The sequence below is a fragment of the Melanotaenia boesemani genome, chromosome 9, assembly GCF_017639745.1.
Source record: "Melanotaenia boesemani isolate fMelBoe1 chromosome 9, fMelBoe1.pri, whole genome shotgun sequence".
NCBI classification, from domain to species: Eukaryota; Metazoa; Chordata; class Actinopteri; order Atheriniformes; family Melanotaeniidae; genus Melanotaenia; species Melanotaenia boesemani.
The window spans coordinates 13,897,711-13,913,612 of NC_055690.1; the positions used below are offsets into that span (position 1 = coordinate 13,897,711).

At 44.8% G+C, this 15,902-nt stretch overlaps 1 protein-coding gene across 3 annotated transcripts in view; it reads right to left on the bottom strand.

The window, feature by feature from the left end:
• b3glcta (beta 3-glucosyltransferase a) overlaps positions 1–13,513 on the bottom strand; it is a 118,830-nt gene extending 105,317 nt beyond the window's left edge. For all 3 annotated transcript variants that reach the window (XR_006011423.1, XR_006011422.1, XM_041993866.1), the window contains exon 1: positions 13,296–13,513. Coding sequence is in view for 1 of the 3 variants with exons in the window: in XM_041993866.1 (XP_041849800.1) it covers positions 13,296–13,359 (64 nt within the window). In the remaining 2 variants the exon portion in view is untranslated. The remainder of the gene's footprint in view (positions 1–13,295) is intronic.
• Positions 13,514–15,902: the final 2,389 nt, after the last annotated feature.

The following is a 15,902-nucleotide window of genomic DNA, read 5'->3' on the forward strand; positions in this document are numbered from 1 at the left end:
AAATAAAACTCAGAAATTGCAACTAGATCTCCAACCCTCTCCCAACTTCTGCAAGGTCCTTTACTTTGAACTAACTCTGCTGATCTGTGTTATTTTTGTTCTGTTCTTAACAAATCTGAGACCACTAAATATAACTAATTTAATTTTCTCTGCTTTGCTAACGAGTGTCTCCGTTTTATACTCTGGAAAACTGCTCTTCTTCTGTGTTGTTTGTATTTTTACACCTGTTTATTTCAGATGCAAATGATGCCTTGATAAGCAAATGTCAAATTAGGGGGAGCCTCTGCATCCATTCCTGGCTAAAAATAAGGGTGGAAATCAGGTTTGTGCATGTTTATTGTTCAAAAATGACTGGAATTTATAAAAGAAAACAATATTTATGATTTCTTTTTAAAAATCTGGTAAAATGCATATGCACATCCCTGCCTTTGTACATGCACATCGGTTTAGTCATGACACTACACAAAGTCGGACAATCCCCTTTTATGACCCTCTGCATTATTTTTCTGTTCACAGTTGAGTAAATCAAACAGTGTATCAGGAATATTTTCACTAGACTTGTTTTTCTAATCTCAATTTCTTTTTCCTCCTCTCTTTTTTACTGTGAAGTCTGAAGAAGACAATGCAGTGATTCAAAGTGTTACAGGGAATTTTTGATTCATGATGATTTAAATAAAAGAAAAACAAAACTTTAATCCAGTTTTTACTTATTTTACTGTTAAAATTCCAAGTTCCAAGTATCTCTTCATAAAAGCAGTTTCTCACAGAGTTGGCAAAGATGGCACACAGTTTGTGCCACATACAGTTTTTGATTAGTACTTTTGAGAACTGCTCTGCAAACTGTTAGGCATGCAAGAGGCAGAGGCTTCATCTGGCAATGTGTCATATAAAATTTAAAGTTTGTGCTGCAGCTCAAGCAGCACTGGCAGCCATGGAGTCTATACAAACAATTCTCCATCTAGCCAGAACTGTGCAGTAGGCTCGAAGTGATGTAGGTTTTTACATACATGAAGGCTAGAGTAAACACATAACCTCTTTGCCCTAATTATTATAAACTATAAGAGAAGCATCAGAGGACATGTTGAAAGATGCATTTAAATTTATCAACTGGCACCTTTAATAGGCCATAATTCAAGAACAGTAACTAAACTATGAAGTACATAAAATATATAATCTTTTTCAAAAAGAGGCACTCTAATCTGCTAAAGAAGTGCAGCTAAAGGACTGTCTGTGTAAAGTCTGTCAGCTATCTCTAGTTCCTTATTTGTTTATAAATTTTTTAATTCAACCTTTGTTTTACCAGGCACATGCTTGAGATCGAAACATCTCTTTTATGAGCACAACACAACACAAATGAGAGGAGGTTACACAACACCTAACAATATCAGAACACACAATCAGATATTAAAACAATATTAAAGCAAAGCCCCTGCCCGAACCCATATCTCCCACCAACATGTCTGTGACAAGTTTTAAACTCAGGGCGGCTAAGAATGGCCTAACAATCTTAATCCGTATACATCTGTGCAAATTAGCTTCCATTCAAATAAGATTAAGAAATACAGTGTAAGAAATACACTGCAGCGCGACTTTTTGAATGTATTTGTTATTCTTCTTCTATTACTGAATGCCTCTGCCTGGCAAAATACTGTTTATAGTTAATGGAAAATCTGTTTTAGTCACTGAACTCTGCTGTGTATAACATCCCGTTTTACAGAATATGACATTTAATATTCCAATAACAATATTCTCCTCCCTGAGCCGCCACCTTATCGTGGTGGAGGAGTTTGTGCGTCCTGACGATCCTAGCGTCTATGTTGTCGGGGGCTCATGCCCCTGGTAGGGTCACCCATGGCAAACAGGTGTCTAGGGGAGGGACCAGACAAAATGCGGCTCAAATCACCCCTATGATGAGGAGAAAACAAGGACCAAGGTTTCCCTTGCCCGGACGTGGGTCACCGGGCCCCCCCTCTGGAGCCAGGCCCGGTCGGGCTCAGCCCGAAGGGTGACGTGGGCCTCCCCTCCCGTGGGCTCACCACCTGCAGAAGGGGCCATAGGGGTTGGGTGCAGTGTGAGCTGGGCGGCTGCCAGACGCAGGGACCCTGGCGGTCTGACGCTTGGCTGCAAAAGCTAGCTCTAGGGACGTGGAATGTCACCTCTCTGGCGGGGAAGGAGCCTGAGCTGGTACACGAGGTTGAACGGTTCTGGCTAGATATAGTTGGACTCACCTCGACGCACGGCTTGGACTCTGGAACCACTGTCCTTGAGAGGGGCTGGACCCTCTTCCATCTGGAATTGCTCCCGGTGAGAGGCGCAGAGCAGGTGTGGGCATGCTCATTGCCCCCCGACTTGGGGCCTGTACGTTGGGGTTTACCCCAGTGGACGAAAGGGTAGCCTCCCTCCGCCTTCGGGTAGGGGGGCGGGTCCTGACTGTTGTTTGTGCTTATGTACCAAATAGCAGTTCAGAGTACCCACCCTCTTTGGAGTCATTGGAGGGGATGTTGGAGAGCACTACTTCCGGGGACTCCCGCGTTCTGCTGGGGGACTTCAATGCTCACGTGGGCAATGACAGCGAGACCTGGAGGAGCGGGATTGGGAGGAACGGACCCCCTAATCTGAATCTGAGTGGTGTTTTGTTGTTGGACTTCTGTGCTCGTCATGGACTGTCCATAACAAACACCTTGTTCAGACATAAGAGTCCCCAAATGTGCACTTGGCACCAGGACACTCTAGGCTGCAGTTCTGGATACTCAGGTGAAGAGAGGGGCAGAGCTGTCAACCGATCACCACCTGGTGGTGAGTTGGCTCGGATGGTGGGGGGGGGGGGATGCCGGTCAGGCCTGGCAGACCCAAGTGTGTTGTGAGGGTCTGCTGGGAAAGTCTGGGGGAGTCCCCTGTCAGAAAGAGTTTAAACTCCCATCTCCGGCAGAGCTTCAACCATGTCCCGGGTGAGGCGGGGGACATTGTGTCCGAATGGGCTGTGTTCCGTGCCTCTATTGTTGAGGAGGCCAGCCGCAGCTGTGGCCGTAAGGTCGTCGGTGCCTGTTGTGGCTGTAACCCCCGAACTCGTTGGTGGACACCGGCAGTAAGGGATGCCGTCAAGCTGAAGAAGGAGTCCTATCGGGCCTTTTTGGCCTGTGGGACTCCAGAGGCAGCTGATGGGTATCGGCGGGCTAAGCGGAGCGCGGCTTCGGAGGCAAAGGCAAAAACTCGGGCATGGGAGGAGTTTGGAGAGGCAATGGAGAATAACTTCCAGACGGCTTCGAGGAGATTCTGGCTCAGGAGAGGAAAGCAGTGCTCCGTCAACACTGTGTACAGTGGGGATGGGGGGCTGCTGACCTTGACTCGGGACGTTGTGAGGTGGTGGAAGGAATACTTTGAAGACCTTCTCAATCCCACAAACACGTCCTCCGATGAGGAAGCAGAGTCTGAGGTAGCTGGTGCTGGCTCTCCTATCTCTGGGGCAGAGGTCGCTGAGGTGGTTAAAAAGCTCGTCGGTGGCAAGGTGGATGAGGTCCGCCCAGAGTTCCTTAAGGCTCTGAATGCTGCGAGGCTGTCTTGGCATCACATGGACATCGGGGACAGTTCCCCTGGACTGGCAGACTGGGGTGGTGGTCCCCCTCTTCAAAAAGGGGGACCGGAGGGTGTGCTCCAACTACAGGGGGATCACACTCCTCAGCCTCCCCAGTAAGGTCTATTCAGGGGTGCTTGAGAGGAGGGTCCGTTGGATAGTCTAACCTCGGTTTGAGGAGGAGCAGTGTGGTTTTCGTCCTGGTCGTGGAACAGTGGACCAGCTCTACACCCTCTTCAGGGTCTTTGAGGGGGCATGGGAGTTTGCCCAACCAATCTACATGTGCTTTGTGGACTTGGTGAAGGCATTCGACCGTTTCCCCTAGGGACTCTTGTGGGGGGTACTCCAGGAGTATGGAGTGCCGGACCCGCTTGTACAAGCTGTCCGGTCCCTGTGTCTGGTGTCAGAGCTTGGTCCGCATTGCTGGCAGTAAATCAGAATCATTTCCAGTGTGGGTTGGACTCCGCCAAGGCTGCCCTTTGTCACCGATTCTGTTCATAACTTTTAGGGACAGAATTTCTAGGCACAGCCAAGGTGTTGAGGGGATCCGGTTCGGTGGCCTCAGGATTGTGTCTCTGCTCTTTGCAGATGATGTGGTTCTGTTGGCTTCGTCGGGCCGTGATCTTCAGCTCTCACTGGAGTGATTCTCAGCCGAGTGTGAAGCGGCTGGGATGAGAATCAGCACCTCCAAGTCCGAGACCATGGTCCTCAGCCGGAAAAGGGTGGAGTGCTCTCTCCAGGTCTGCAACAGGGTCCTGCCCCAAGTGGAGGAGTTCTCTGGGTCTTGTTCACGAGTGAAGGAAGGATGGAGTGGGAGATCGACAGGCAGATTGGTGCGGCGTCTGCAGTGATGCGGACTCTGCATCAGTTTGTTGTGGTGAAGAAGGAGCTGAGCCTAAAGGCAAAGCTCTCGATTTACCGCTCGATCTACGTTCCTACCCTCACCTATGGCCACGAGATGTGGGTAGTGACCGAAAGAACAAGATTGCGAATACAAGCGGCCGAAATGAGTTTTCTCTGCAAGGTGGTCGGGCTCTCCCTTAGAGATAGGGTGAGAAGCTCAGTGATCCGGGAGGGGCTCAGAGTAGAGTCGCTGCTCTTCTGTATCGGGAGGAGCCAGATGAGGTGGCTCGGGCATCTGATCAGGATCCTGGGAGTAGGCCCGAAGACCCAGGACACGCTGGACGAACTGCATCTCTCGGCTGGCCTGTTAACGCCCCGGGATTCCCCTGGATGAGCTGGTGAATGTGGCCCGGGAGAGGGGAGTCTGGGTTTCCCTGTTTAGGCTGCTGCCCTGACTCCGGATAAGCCGCAGAAAATGGATGGATGGATGGATAATATATATAGAGTGATATCATAATTTGATGAAATTTGTTTTCTCTGCAAGGTGGTCGGGCTCTCCCTTAGAGATAGGGTGAGAAGCTCAGTGATCCGGGAGGGGCTCAGAGTAGAGCCGCTGCTCCTCCACACCGAGAGGAGCCAGATGAGGTGGCTCGGGCATTTGGTTAGGATGCCTCCTGGACGCCTCCCTGGTAAGGTGTTCTGGGCATGTCCCACCGGAAAGAGGCCCCAGGGAAGACCAAGGACACACTGGACGGACTACATCTCTCGGCTGGCCTGGGAACGCCTCGGGATCCCTCCGGATGAGCTGGTGAATGTGGCCAGTGAGAGGGAAGTCTGGGTCAGAGGCCTGGGCCCTCAGCAGCAGACCCGGAGCACCAACCCAAGCCACCCCACCACGAAGACGACTCCAGCCTCACCGAAGGGCGGCAGAGTAGAGCCCCAGCAAGAGTCCCCCACGGTCCCGGGGCACAGGTCCCAGTGGGCCAAGATCAGCAGCCGCCGGCCCCGCCAGGGACTGGCCACCCAGGGCAGCCCAAGCGAAGGGCCCAGGGCCCTAGGAGCCCAGAGGCGGCAGCCCCACCCCCCAAAGTCAGAGGGCCCGCAACATGCCTAGGAGGACCAGGCCCCCCCAGACAGCCACCTGGCATAGGCCAGCACACACCCCGACGTCCCAGCCGCACACCCCGGGAACCAGGGTGCTATCGGCCCTCTCCCCCCACTCCCCACCTACTCCAATCTGCACCCCATATAACCCCACACTCACACCCTCCCCCTGCGCTGCACCCACAAGCACTCACCACCACACAGTCACAGTCAAACCACCCCCTCCGCCCCTAGCCACACAGGGGGAACAGGGGTGTGAGAGGTCCCCAATACCCTCTCCCTCCCCGCTCCTGACTGTTTATGTAGTGTGTGTTGTGTGCAATTAAAATTGAGGGGCAGTGACCACAATGAGCCGGGAGCCGGGCCACCTAAGTGGCCCTGCCCGACATGCACCGCATGCCGTGCCCCCCAGGTGTTGTTTGTGTGTTGTGTTTCTTGTGTTTTGGTGTCTTGGTGCAATTAAAACTGAGAGGCGAGTCGCCATGGGGTGCATCCAAGGAGACCACTGAATGGTCTCCTCCGTTCCACCCCGCATGGCTCCACGCCTCCCAACTCCCTACGTGTGTGTGTGTGTGAGACAGAGAGAGCGGGAAGTAAGAGGGGTCCGGGGATGTACGTCCAGAGACTAGTGGCATTAGGCACCCCCGCTCCCCAGGAGGCCCCCCAGGGCAAGACAGGCCAGGAGAGGCCGCCCCCCACGACCAGGCCATTCAGGGACCACAGCCAGTGAGCCGTCACCAACCCCAGAAAGTACCCACCCTCCCACACCCCTAATGGGGAATGAGAGGATGGGGACAGCGGCAGACCCACGGCCCACCACCCCCAGGCCCGCCCAGCTCCCCCCCCCACAAGTGCACTTAACCCACCCCAACCACACACAGAAACACATGCACACACCTATTTCCTTGCACACTCCAGCTCATCCTAACTCATATATGCCCTCTCAGCCCCACCCACACAATAAAAACACTCACACAGCATCCAACCCTCCCACTCTCCCTCCCCAGACACACCCCCACTCATCCTAACACATGCATACACACACACACACAAACATACCCCCACATCCACACAAACATCATCCAAAGTATAGACAAACACACACTACATACAAGCATTCTGGTCTCACACCCCAGCACCTCCCCCTATAATCCCCTGAAACCCACTCAGCCCGCCTTCAAACCCCTACACCCCCCCTGCCCCCGGGCCATACCCTGGGTCCCAGGGCGTCAACCAGACACCAGGGCATGCACCAACCCACACCACGGCAGCACATCCGGGCAGGCCCAGACCCCCGGCACATACGGACCCCACCACCCCGGAGGGAGGCGGACCACCCCCGGGCACCAGAGCCCAGAACCCCCGCCCGGCCCAGGACCGATGCCCACCAACCCAGGCGCCACCAGTGGCCTCTCCCCCGGCCACGAAGGGACTCTAACCGCTGGCCCCCACGGCCCCCGAGGGGCCAGACCCAGAGCCACCCCCATCGCAGAGCAGCCCGGTCCCGCACCACGGGCAACCACAAAGAACCTGCAACCACCTCCACTCCACTCCTGGCCATTTCCCAAACCCCCATAGCAACGAGGTCACAGTCCTCCACCTACACTAAGTGATGGAACTAAGCACAGGGGACCAGAGGGAATGAGATTCAGCTAAATAGTTCTTTGAGGAGGCAGACATTGTCTCACTACTGATGTGGTCAACTAAGAGATTCCTAAACTGCTGAATACACAGATTATTTTTGTTTTTCCAGTTCACAAGGATAGTTTTCTTTGCTATGCATAATGCTGTGCATATCATGTGTGCAGAGTTAATTGCCATATTAATGTCACCCAAGTCACCTAGTAGACATAGTGCGGGGATTGTAGGAATATTACATTTAAACCATGTTGACATGTCCACACATACCTGATGCCAGAACTTGCAGACAGGTGTGCAGGACCACAAGGCATGGAGATAGTTGTCAGGTGTGTTTTCATTGCAGTGTGTGCAGATGTTTGATTGTGACAGACCCATCCTGAACATCCTTTGTCCTGTATAATGAGTTCTATGCAGAATTTTGAATTGTATTAGTTGCATATTTGAATTCTTAGTCATTTTAAAGGTGTTTAAACATATTTGTGACCATTTATCTTTATTAAAGTTACTGGATAAGTCACCCTCCCATTTTGAAGTTGGAAGACAGATTGAGTCTCCTAGTTTGGATAATAGTCCATATGTTTTTGATAATAGCTTTGGGGCATTGAGATTCAGGAATTCTGCCACCCCAATAGGTAGCTGTAAGTTTAATTGATTAATGGTATATTTTTTACATATAATAGATTTAAGCTGGTGATATTCTAAAATTTTTTGCTACTGATTCCATATTGTGAAGTGAGAATATTAAATGACAAGAAGTTTCCATTTTCTATTATATGTTCTAACTGTTTTATTCCTTTATTTTTCCATTGAGTAAAATTGATAAGCTTTTTGTTTTGCAGGATGTCAGGGTTGTTCCAGAGGGGTGTAAACTTATATGGAAAAAGTGAGGATTTGGTTATTTTTAGAAAATCCCACCAAGCCACTAAAGAGGAACTGATATTGATGCTTTTAAAACACTTATGTGTTTTGATGGTTGAGCTGATGAATGGCAGGTCAGAGATAAACAGATCCTCACACAATGGTTGCTCTACATCTAACCATGAGTCATCCAGACTGCTAGGTTTAAGCCATTTGGAGATATCCTGCAGCTTGTTAGCTAAGAAAACATGATTAAAGTTGGGTAGCTCCAATCTGCCTCCATCTTTAGTCTGTTGTAAAGTTTTTAGACTGATACGTGATGGCTTATTTTTCCATAAAAATTTAGATATATGTGAGTCCAGTGACTTAAACCAGCTGGAGGATGGTTTAGTGGGTATCCCTGAAAACAGGACGTTTACTTTAGATAGAACCATCATTTTAACTGTGGCAACCCTCCCCATGAGTGATATGGGTAAGCGCCTCCACCGTGAGAGATCATCCTCTATTACTTTAAGTAGCTGGACATAATTTAGCTTTGTTAGTTCTGATAACCTGGGGGAAATGTTTATGCCTAGATATCTAATGTTTCCAGACTGTATTGTAGTATTCTCAAAGTTTCCTTCTTTTTCTTATGAGAAGAAAAGGAAATTCTTTGCCTTATTCTAACATTTTATTATTGTAGACATTTGAGTCACAGCGTGGACAGCATATGTGTATTAATGGAGGCTGGATTCCAGTCAGGAAGTAGCAGTGTTACTTTTTATGACTTACTGGGAAGCCTAATGCGCTTTCACCTCTCTAACAAGTTAAAATGTCCACCCTAAAAAGATCTATAAACTGGAGAAATGTTGATAATAACCTATGATAAAATGAACTGCCAGTGGCAGCTTCATCTCAATGAGTTTCAACACTCTCCAAGATGGCCTAAGTACCTACTGCCAGATATTTTTAAGGAAGACATCTGTCACAGAAGACAGTTTTATATTGTCTAGTGAGATCATCTTATACCTTCCTTCCAGCACTTGGCTTTTTATTGACTGATTCTTAATTGGTGTTTTAATCAAACAACTAAGACTTCCAGACAGCCGTTTGTCCCTCAGCTAAAAGCTGCTAAATCAGTTCAGTGTTGCAAAGGCAAGCTCAGAGCCATAGCAGCAGCTGAACAGCAAAATTCTCCTGAATCCATGACCTCTTCACCCCGTGACCCAGCTGGTAGAGAAAACTCAACATTAATCTGACCGAACAAGAAGAGGGTGTTCAAGGCACTCCCCTTGGAAAGTTAAGAAAGAAATCCTATATTCATGTAATTCTAAAATTCAGGCATGTCTGCAAAAATAAAGCTGGGATGCTACCTGCATGTATTTGCAGAAACAGATTTCTTCAGGGTTCTTTTCACAACAAGTAATATCCCCTTTATGGAAGATAAGGGAGAACACACAAAGTCTCAGCTAAGACCTGAGCCAGTGAGACAACCATAGCATCGCTGTGCCAGAAGTCTACTTGGTAGTTACGTGCCTCCTGGCTGATCACATCACAAGTGGACAGCGCTAAATACAGGTGTGAACACTCAGGACACGTTCAGAGACGGGATTCTGGGACACTAGCAGTAACAGTGGGTATACAAATGCACCCCTGGCTGCATTAAGGAATCATCTTTACAACTGCTTTCCAATGCCAATTGCATCATACTGTGTATTAAAAGCTTAAAAGTGCATAGAGATACAATATAGAGTACTTACAACATTATGTAGGTTTGATTTAACTAGAAATACAACAAATGATAAACCAGAATGATTGACTTGTTCTTTTTTTTTCTTTTAGGGACTAAGACCATAAAGTTAAAAAATGCTTTGCAAATTGTAAACAGTTTATGAACAACTCTGGCTCTGTTTCTTTTCCCTAACATGTTCAGTCCAGCAGTAACACCCTCCCTATCTGAGTGTTTGGCTTTCTTTGTCATTTGACTATTCAATCAAAAGAATAATACGGGTAGACTGGCTTCAATCTCCTATACCATCTTGTCTGGAAAAGTGTTTACTTTTCTCCTTTTGTCCATGGCTATTCCTGAATAAATCCTCTTTTGTACCACAACTTCTCGTTGCGAGGTGGTCGCTATCAGTTCAAGATATTTTTTTCAACACAGCAATGCATTTTCATGCATTTTTTATAAATAAGACAAAAGCTAACTCTTAGGAAAATATCTTATTTCAGGTAAACATATAAAACAAATTCTATGAATGAAGCTTCTAATAAGGCAGTGGTTTCCCATCTGGTAGCATGGGCCCAAGGGGGGAGCACAGCAAGGCCAAATAAAACTTATAGTTTTTATACTGCTAACAAAACATGGACAAATCTGTGAAAGTACCAGTAGGCTAATTATGATGAATCAAGAACAGAGATTTCAACCAACAAAAACAAAACAAAACAACAAAACATGTAAAAGAATATATGATGAGGCATATCTCACCCTAGGCTTGACCAGGTAATGGTAATGGTGGGTAGTGAAGAGAGACTACTTGTATGTCTGAAAATATTAGCATCTGACAGATCGAAGGCAAAAAAGTTATGACGCCACTTGGGGACTTCTCATCCAGAACACAAAGAAAAGCCTGTTGATTTTTTAAAAAGAAATTACTCAACTGTGGTAGCAAGGTTTTTTTCTTTTACTAAAGCAGCATCTGTCTCATTGAAAGCTCAACTCACCTGAAGTAGTTTGTAGAGTTTCCTGATTTAAAACGCCCCACACTGTAATTCCTTCTGCCACTGGCATGGTTTTAAGTAACAGCCAGTAAACTAAAGACTATTTTGTGGCACATTTCTTTGTAAGTTTCTTTGTAAGCATTGGGTTGCATGTGGTAGTAGGCGGGGCCTTGAAATTAATGTCATGAAAAGTTTGGGAACTACTGTAATAAGGAGACCACTGAACTGAGAATAATAACACGAGATGGATGAACAAAATATCCATAATACATGAGATCAGCTTCTTCATTTAGTCTGGTGTAAACTGCGCTTTGCATTTCTACATTTTTAAATACTTCTTACTGGTAGACTAAGCGCTTTATATTATTATTATTGGCAGAAAGATAGTTTGACACTTACCTGTTTCACAGTTTAGTGGCTTATTTCTTCCAGGACATGTGACCATAGTTATGGGTCATGATAAACACTGCTGTCTAAAAGATGTGCTCTGTGGCTCAGCTCTCTCGCTTCACAACCATCTCTTACATCAACCTCTCAATCTTTTTTATCGCCCTTGAATTCGGTTGTCGTACAGTAGGGTAGTGATGTTGTTTTTTATTATTATTTTGGGAGATAAATGGCTGTCTGTAACTCAAATTCTGAAGCTAAAAGAGCAATAGCCTTTGAGATGTTGCTAGAAATGAAAATGTCACCAAGCAACTAAAACCCCTTTTTTCTTATTTTAAAATAAGTTGAAAATAAATAGTGTTTTTGCTGCAATTAACTTATTAGATAATGCACAAAAATCTGCAGTTTTGTGGAGCTACCACGGATGCCACAGCTGAAATGCAGTTCATGCAAACTCAGACTGTTCTGTAGCGTTAAATTGGGAGGTGCTGCTCTTCATCAACTGTCCTTCAGCTGCAAACCAGTAGAAATAACGGCCTGTTGAAACTTCATGGACAACATTAATGAAATACAGCGCATGTGGCACCCTAATGTCACCCACTCTGCAAACACCAGCTGAGCTGCGATGTTACTATATTACAAACGAGGGGGGCAGACAACCTTGTCAGAGTGTGACAGCCATCCATACATGCTTGACTCAGAGCCAAACACAGTTTTAGTTTGTGCACAGGATCGATTGCAGCAGAGGCCACGACACCACATATTTCCCAGAATGCATTTTACTATTGACACATCCACAAACTTTAATAGTTGCTGGTAAACACAGAATGTGTTTATGTTAAAGCCAAGCTAGAAGGCTGCCTTCCATCCTTATCCAGTCAGGGTGAAACTGAGACTAGCCTCAATTTCTTGACTCCTCACCAAGAATTAAGCATGAAAGGAAATCCTGAATGACATGTGGCAACTTTTCTGCATTACCAGCAGACTGGGGGCAATGGTCCAAAGAGCAAGCTTTTAAATGGAATGAGCATAATCAGGTGTAAAGAGAGCACAGAAGGAATGTAAGTGTGACTAAGTGGAGGTTAAAAACCAATTATCCTTGGTCGATTTCAATTAATAATAAATCAGTGTGACCTGTGATAATTTACTGCGGCACAGTCTAAAACAAGATAGTATGTTTTTGTCTTGTAGAGCTCTTATTTTTTTCCTCTCTACAACAAATATCAAGAACCTTGACTTTTTATTCCTTTCATTTCATGACAATTGTCAAGTAAGTGAGGAACACTCTCCTGTCTGGTCTCAGCATTTATCCCTTTCTGCTCAAATGGCCTACCACATGGTGCACTGGGTAAAAGGACACTCGATAAGTGCAAATCACTCCATAACTGCACATTATGTGCTTACCTTTCTCACAATGGACAGGGTTCACACAAAATATTCTGTAAATCTCTGTGTGCAAAATATACACGATCATACTGCGGTTTGTCAAGGAAAACCATGCACTGCATGCATTTTATTTCTGCTAAATCAACTAAATTGTTTGCCAGAGCAGTTTGTCCTATAAACAACCAACTCCAAAGCAGGTAGAAAAAATGTAATTCGTGCACGTTTTCGAAGTCTGTAAGCTACGTGAGTTTCTGTACACTCTTGTAGAATAATAATAATAAAGGGGGGAATGAACGTGATGCCAATGTGCAATCTTGGGACTTTTTGTTGCTAAATCGCACGTCTTGAGTGACAAAGAAAACAGTAAGCTGGAGCCTCTGGGAGATAGAGCCGGGGAGGCTCTGATCCTGCCAGCGCAGCGTCGCCGTGTCAGGAAGAAGCAACATAGCTTTTCACGATAAGGGGACACTTTCCAAAACAAATACTGTGTTGTTCAAACTCAAACAGCTTTCAAACCATCCCCAATGATTAACAGTAATAAGCTTACAGATACTGGTCCGCACAAACACGTACGGCTACCGCTAAGTGCAAATCGCCTGAAAAAACTCCTCAGGAAGTTGAGGCGGATCATGGCTCCGCACTTCTCCAACTGTTATGAAAATACACTCGACCCGCGTGTCCTCTCCAATATCATGCTTCTTAACAAACCTAAAAACAAGACAAACTGCTCACTGTTAGCGTCATTACGACCCTCTCAGCTGTGTGGTCCGAGACATGAGGATTAGAAAGTAAAGTGAGGACTTACGGAAGGAGAGGAAAATCAGACATCCTGCCACTTTGTGCCCGATGTGTTGGCTGTTCGTCAGCATCCTGGGAGAGTCCTGTTTGTAGGTGGGGGAGAAAGCTCCCAGTGCATGGGCCTTCTGACAATGTTTAAAAAAAAACAACAACGGGGTTATTCCTTATCACAGTTTGACGGAAAACGGGGAGTGGGTTTGTGCTGTGGCAGCAGGCATCCCCGCTTTCTGTACAAGGAGCAGGGACGCGCTCTGCTGGCGGGATGCACTCAGCTGACAGAGGGACTGGCCAGATGGAGGAAAATAAATTAATAAAACACCTACTCAAAGCTTTCTGCTGCTGCCTTCAGGTGCTCTTCTGAGCACTATTCATGTAAATATCTAAAACAATTAACCATCTGTAATAATGGCAAAATGAAGGCATATGGATGTAATCTTAGTTACTTACTTTACTTATTTATTTGCATTAAACAAAGGGTTAACAGACTTATTGTTAAATTTGACGAAGTTTAAATACTGCTGTGGTGCGGGTTCATAATTATTCTAAGTTGTTTTGAAGCTAAACGATGCCTATTCAACCACTGTGACACTAACCATTAGTTTGTGGGTGGATCCCATTTGCAATAGCATGCTCCTTGATGGAAATGTCACGCTGAAAGCTGTCTGAAGTTGTATTTGCATTTCAGAAGGTCAGTGAAACCTCATAACACCATCCTTAAAATCCAAGATGGCTGCTAATGACTTTCAATTGTACTGATAAAGTCTTCATTGTTTGTTTAGTATCATTAAATTAGCTGTGGGCATATTTATGGGAACACAACACCACTTAGCTGTTAGTTTTTATACTCACTTTGCTGGCTTTCTGATTTTCTGTATAAGAATGTAGATTCCCATTTGATTAACGTATTAAGACTTTTCTTGTGCATTTTGCTTTTAACTAAATATGTTATTAGTTGGGTATGCTATTTATTCATGTTTTTTGTTGCAAGATTTCAGATATTTGAGGAGAGTCTGTAGAAATAAGTATAAGTTTTAAAAAAGTATTTACTTGATTTTGCATTCAAATGACAGAAATATTTATTTTTTGTAGCATGGATTTTCACTGCTATGTAAATCTTTCTTCTTCCTTGCATGGTCACATGTATGAGGCAGTATTTCCAGTGTCATGTGAAGAGAAACATTCACACAGATGTACTGTGACAGATCAGTTCAGCTCTGTGACTGAGAACAAAGCTTGAAACAAGAGTCTTACAATGGATTTTTTCTCCACTGACAGTAGATAAAAGAGCTAATTTGTGGTTAGTGACAGTTACTTGACTTTACAGTTAGACAATGTCAGTTTGTGTGGTTCATGGCTGCTGGCACTAGACCAGTGTTTCTCATACCCCTTGGGGTACTTGGAGAAACTCCAGCGGGTGCGTGACAAATAAAAAAAAGGGGAGGATAACTTGTTTTATGTTTTATATCTTTCTAACTTCATATATCTGACTTCACTTTGGAGCCGAGTCCGTTCAGGTGGTCAGGATTACTACACAATGTACATGTATGAACATTTAAAATATCTTCTAATTTAATCAGACCACTCACAAGTTGAACATTTTCGCTTTTAAGCAGAGCCCACAGGTGGATGCTTGGGTGACAAAAGCAGGCAACATGCAGTAATCATGGCAGCAGCGGCTGTAGTAATAGCAGCAAGCATGAAGCAAACAGCAAGAGAGGAAGTATGCAGCTTAAATAAACCACCCAGGTGTGTTTGATATGTAGCACGAACGTTTGAGGCAGATCACATAGGAAGCAGCGTGGCAGCTGAATCCCAAGTGATCCCAGAGTAACTTGAAAGATTACTCTGATAGTAATGTGGAATACTGTATGCTCAGTTCCAGATACCTGTGATTAAATGTCATGTGACTTTGTAGCTCCATTGTGATTTGTAAGTTGTGATGCACAAGAAAATGAGTAAATATATAAGTGTAAATATGTAAAATAGATCAAATATGTAAATCAAAATAAAGAATAAATACAAATGTTAAATAAAAAATAATGTAACAAATCTGAAATATAATTAATATTTATGAAGTTAATACCATTTATTTAAGAATATATTAAATGAATCAATTTTTAAAAAAAAAACATTTTAAATAAAACCATTTTTATTCTATAAATATTTTATGTTGTCAGATTTACAATATGCATAATTAAATATCAATTGAAATAAATGAAAATGAAATATATAAATGAATAAAATAACAAAACTATGTCAATGTGTAACTGAGGCAAAATATTGTTAAAACTGCACTCTTTTTTTCCAGAAATTTTAGGTTGTTCATAGTGTTTTCTAAAAGAATTGATTAATGTATTTATACTTTTTTGCACTAAAACAAAGGAATAAATGAGATGTTTTTATTATTTAAAGGCTATTATGTTGTTATTTTCCAGTTCAACCCACTCCAGATTAGATTGTGCTGACTGCGTTGAACTAACATGTGAATTGACACCACTGGATTAGGGGGTACTGGGCTGAAAATGTATTTTATGGGGGTACAATGGTGACCACATGTAATTCGCTACTAAGCTCAATTTCACTGGAGCAGATACTCTGTCTTTCAATATTAATA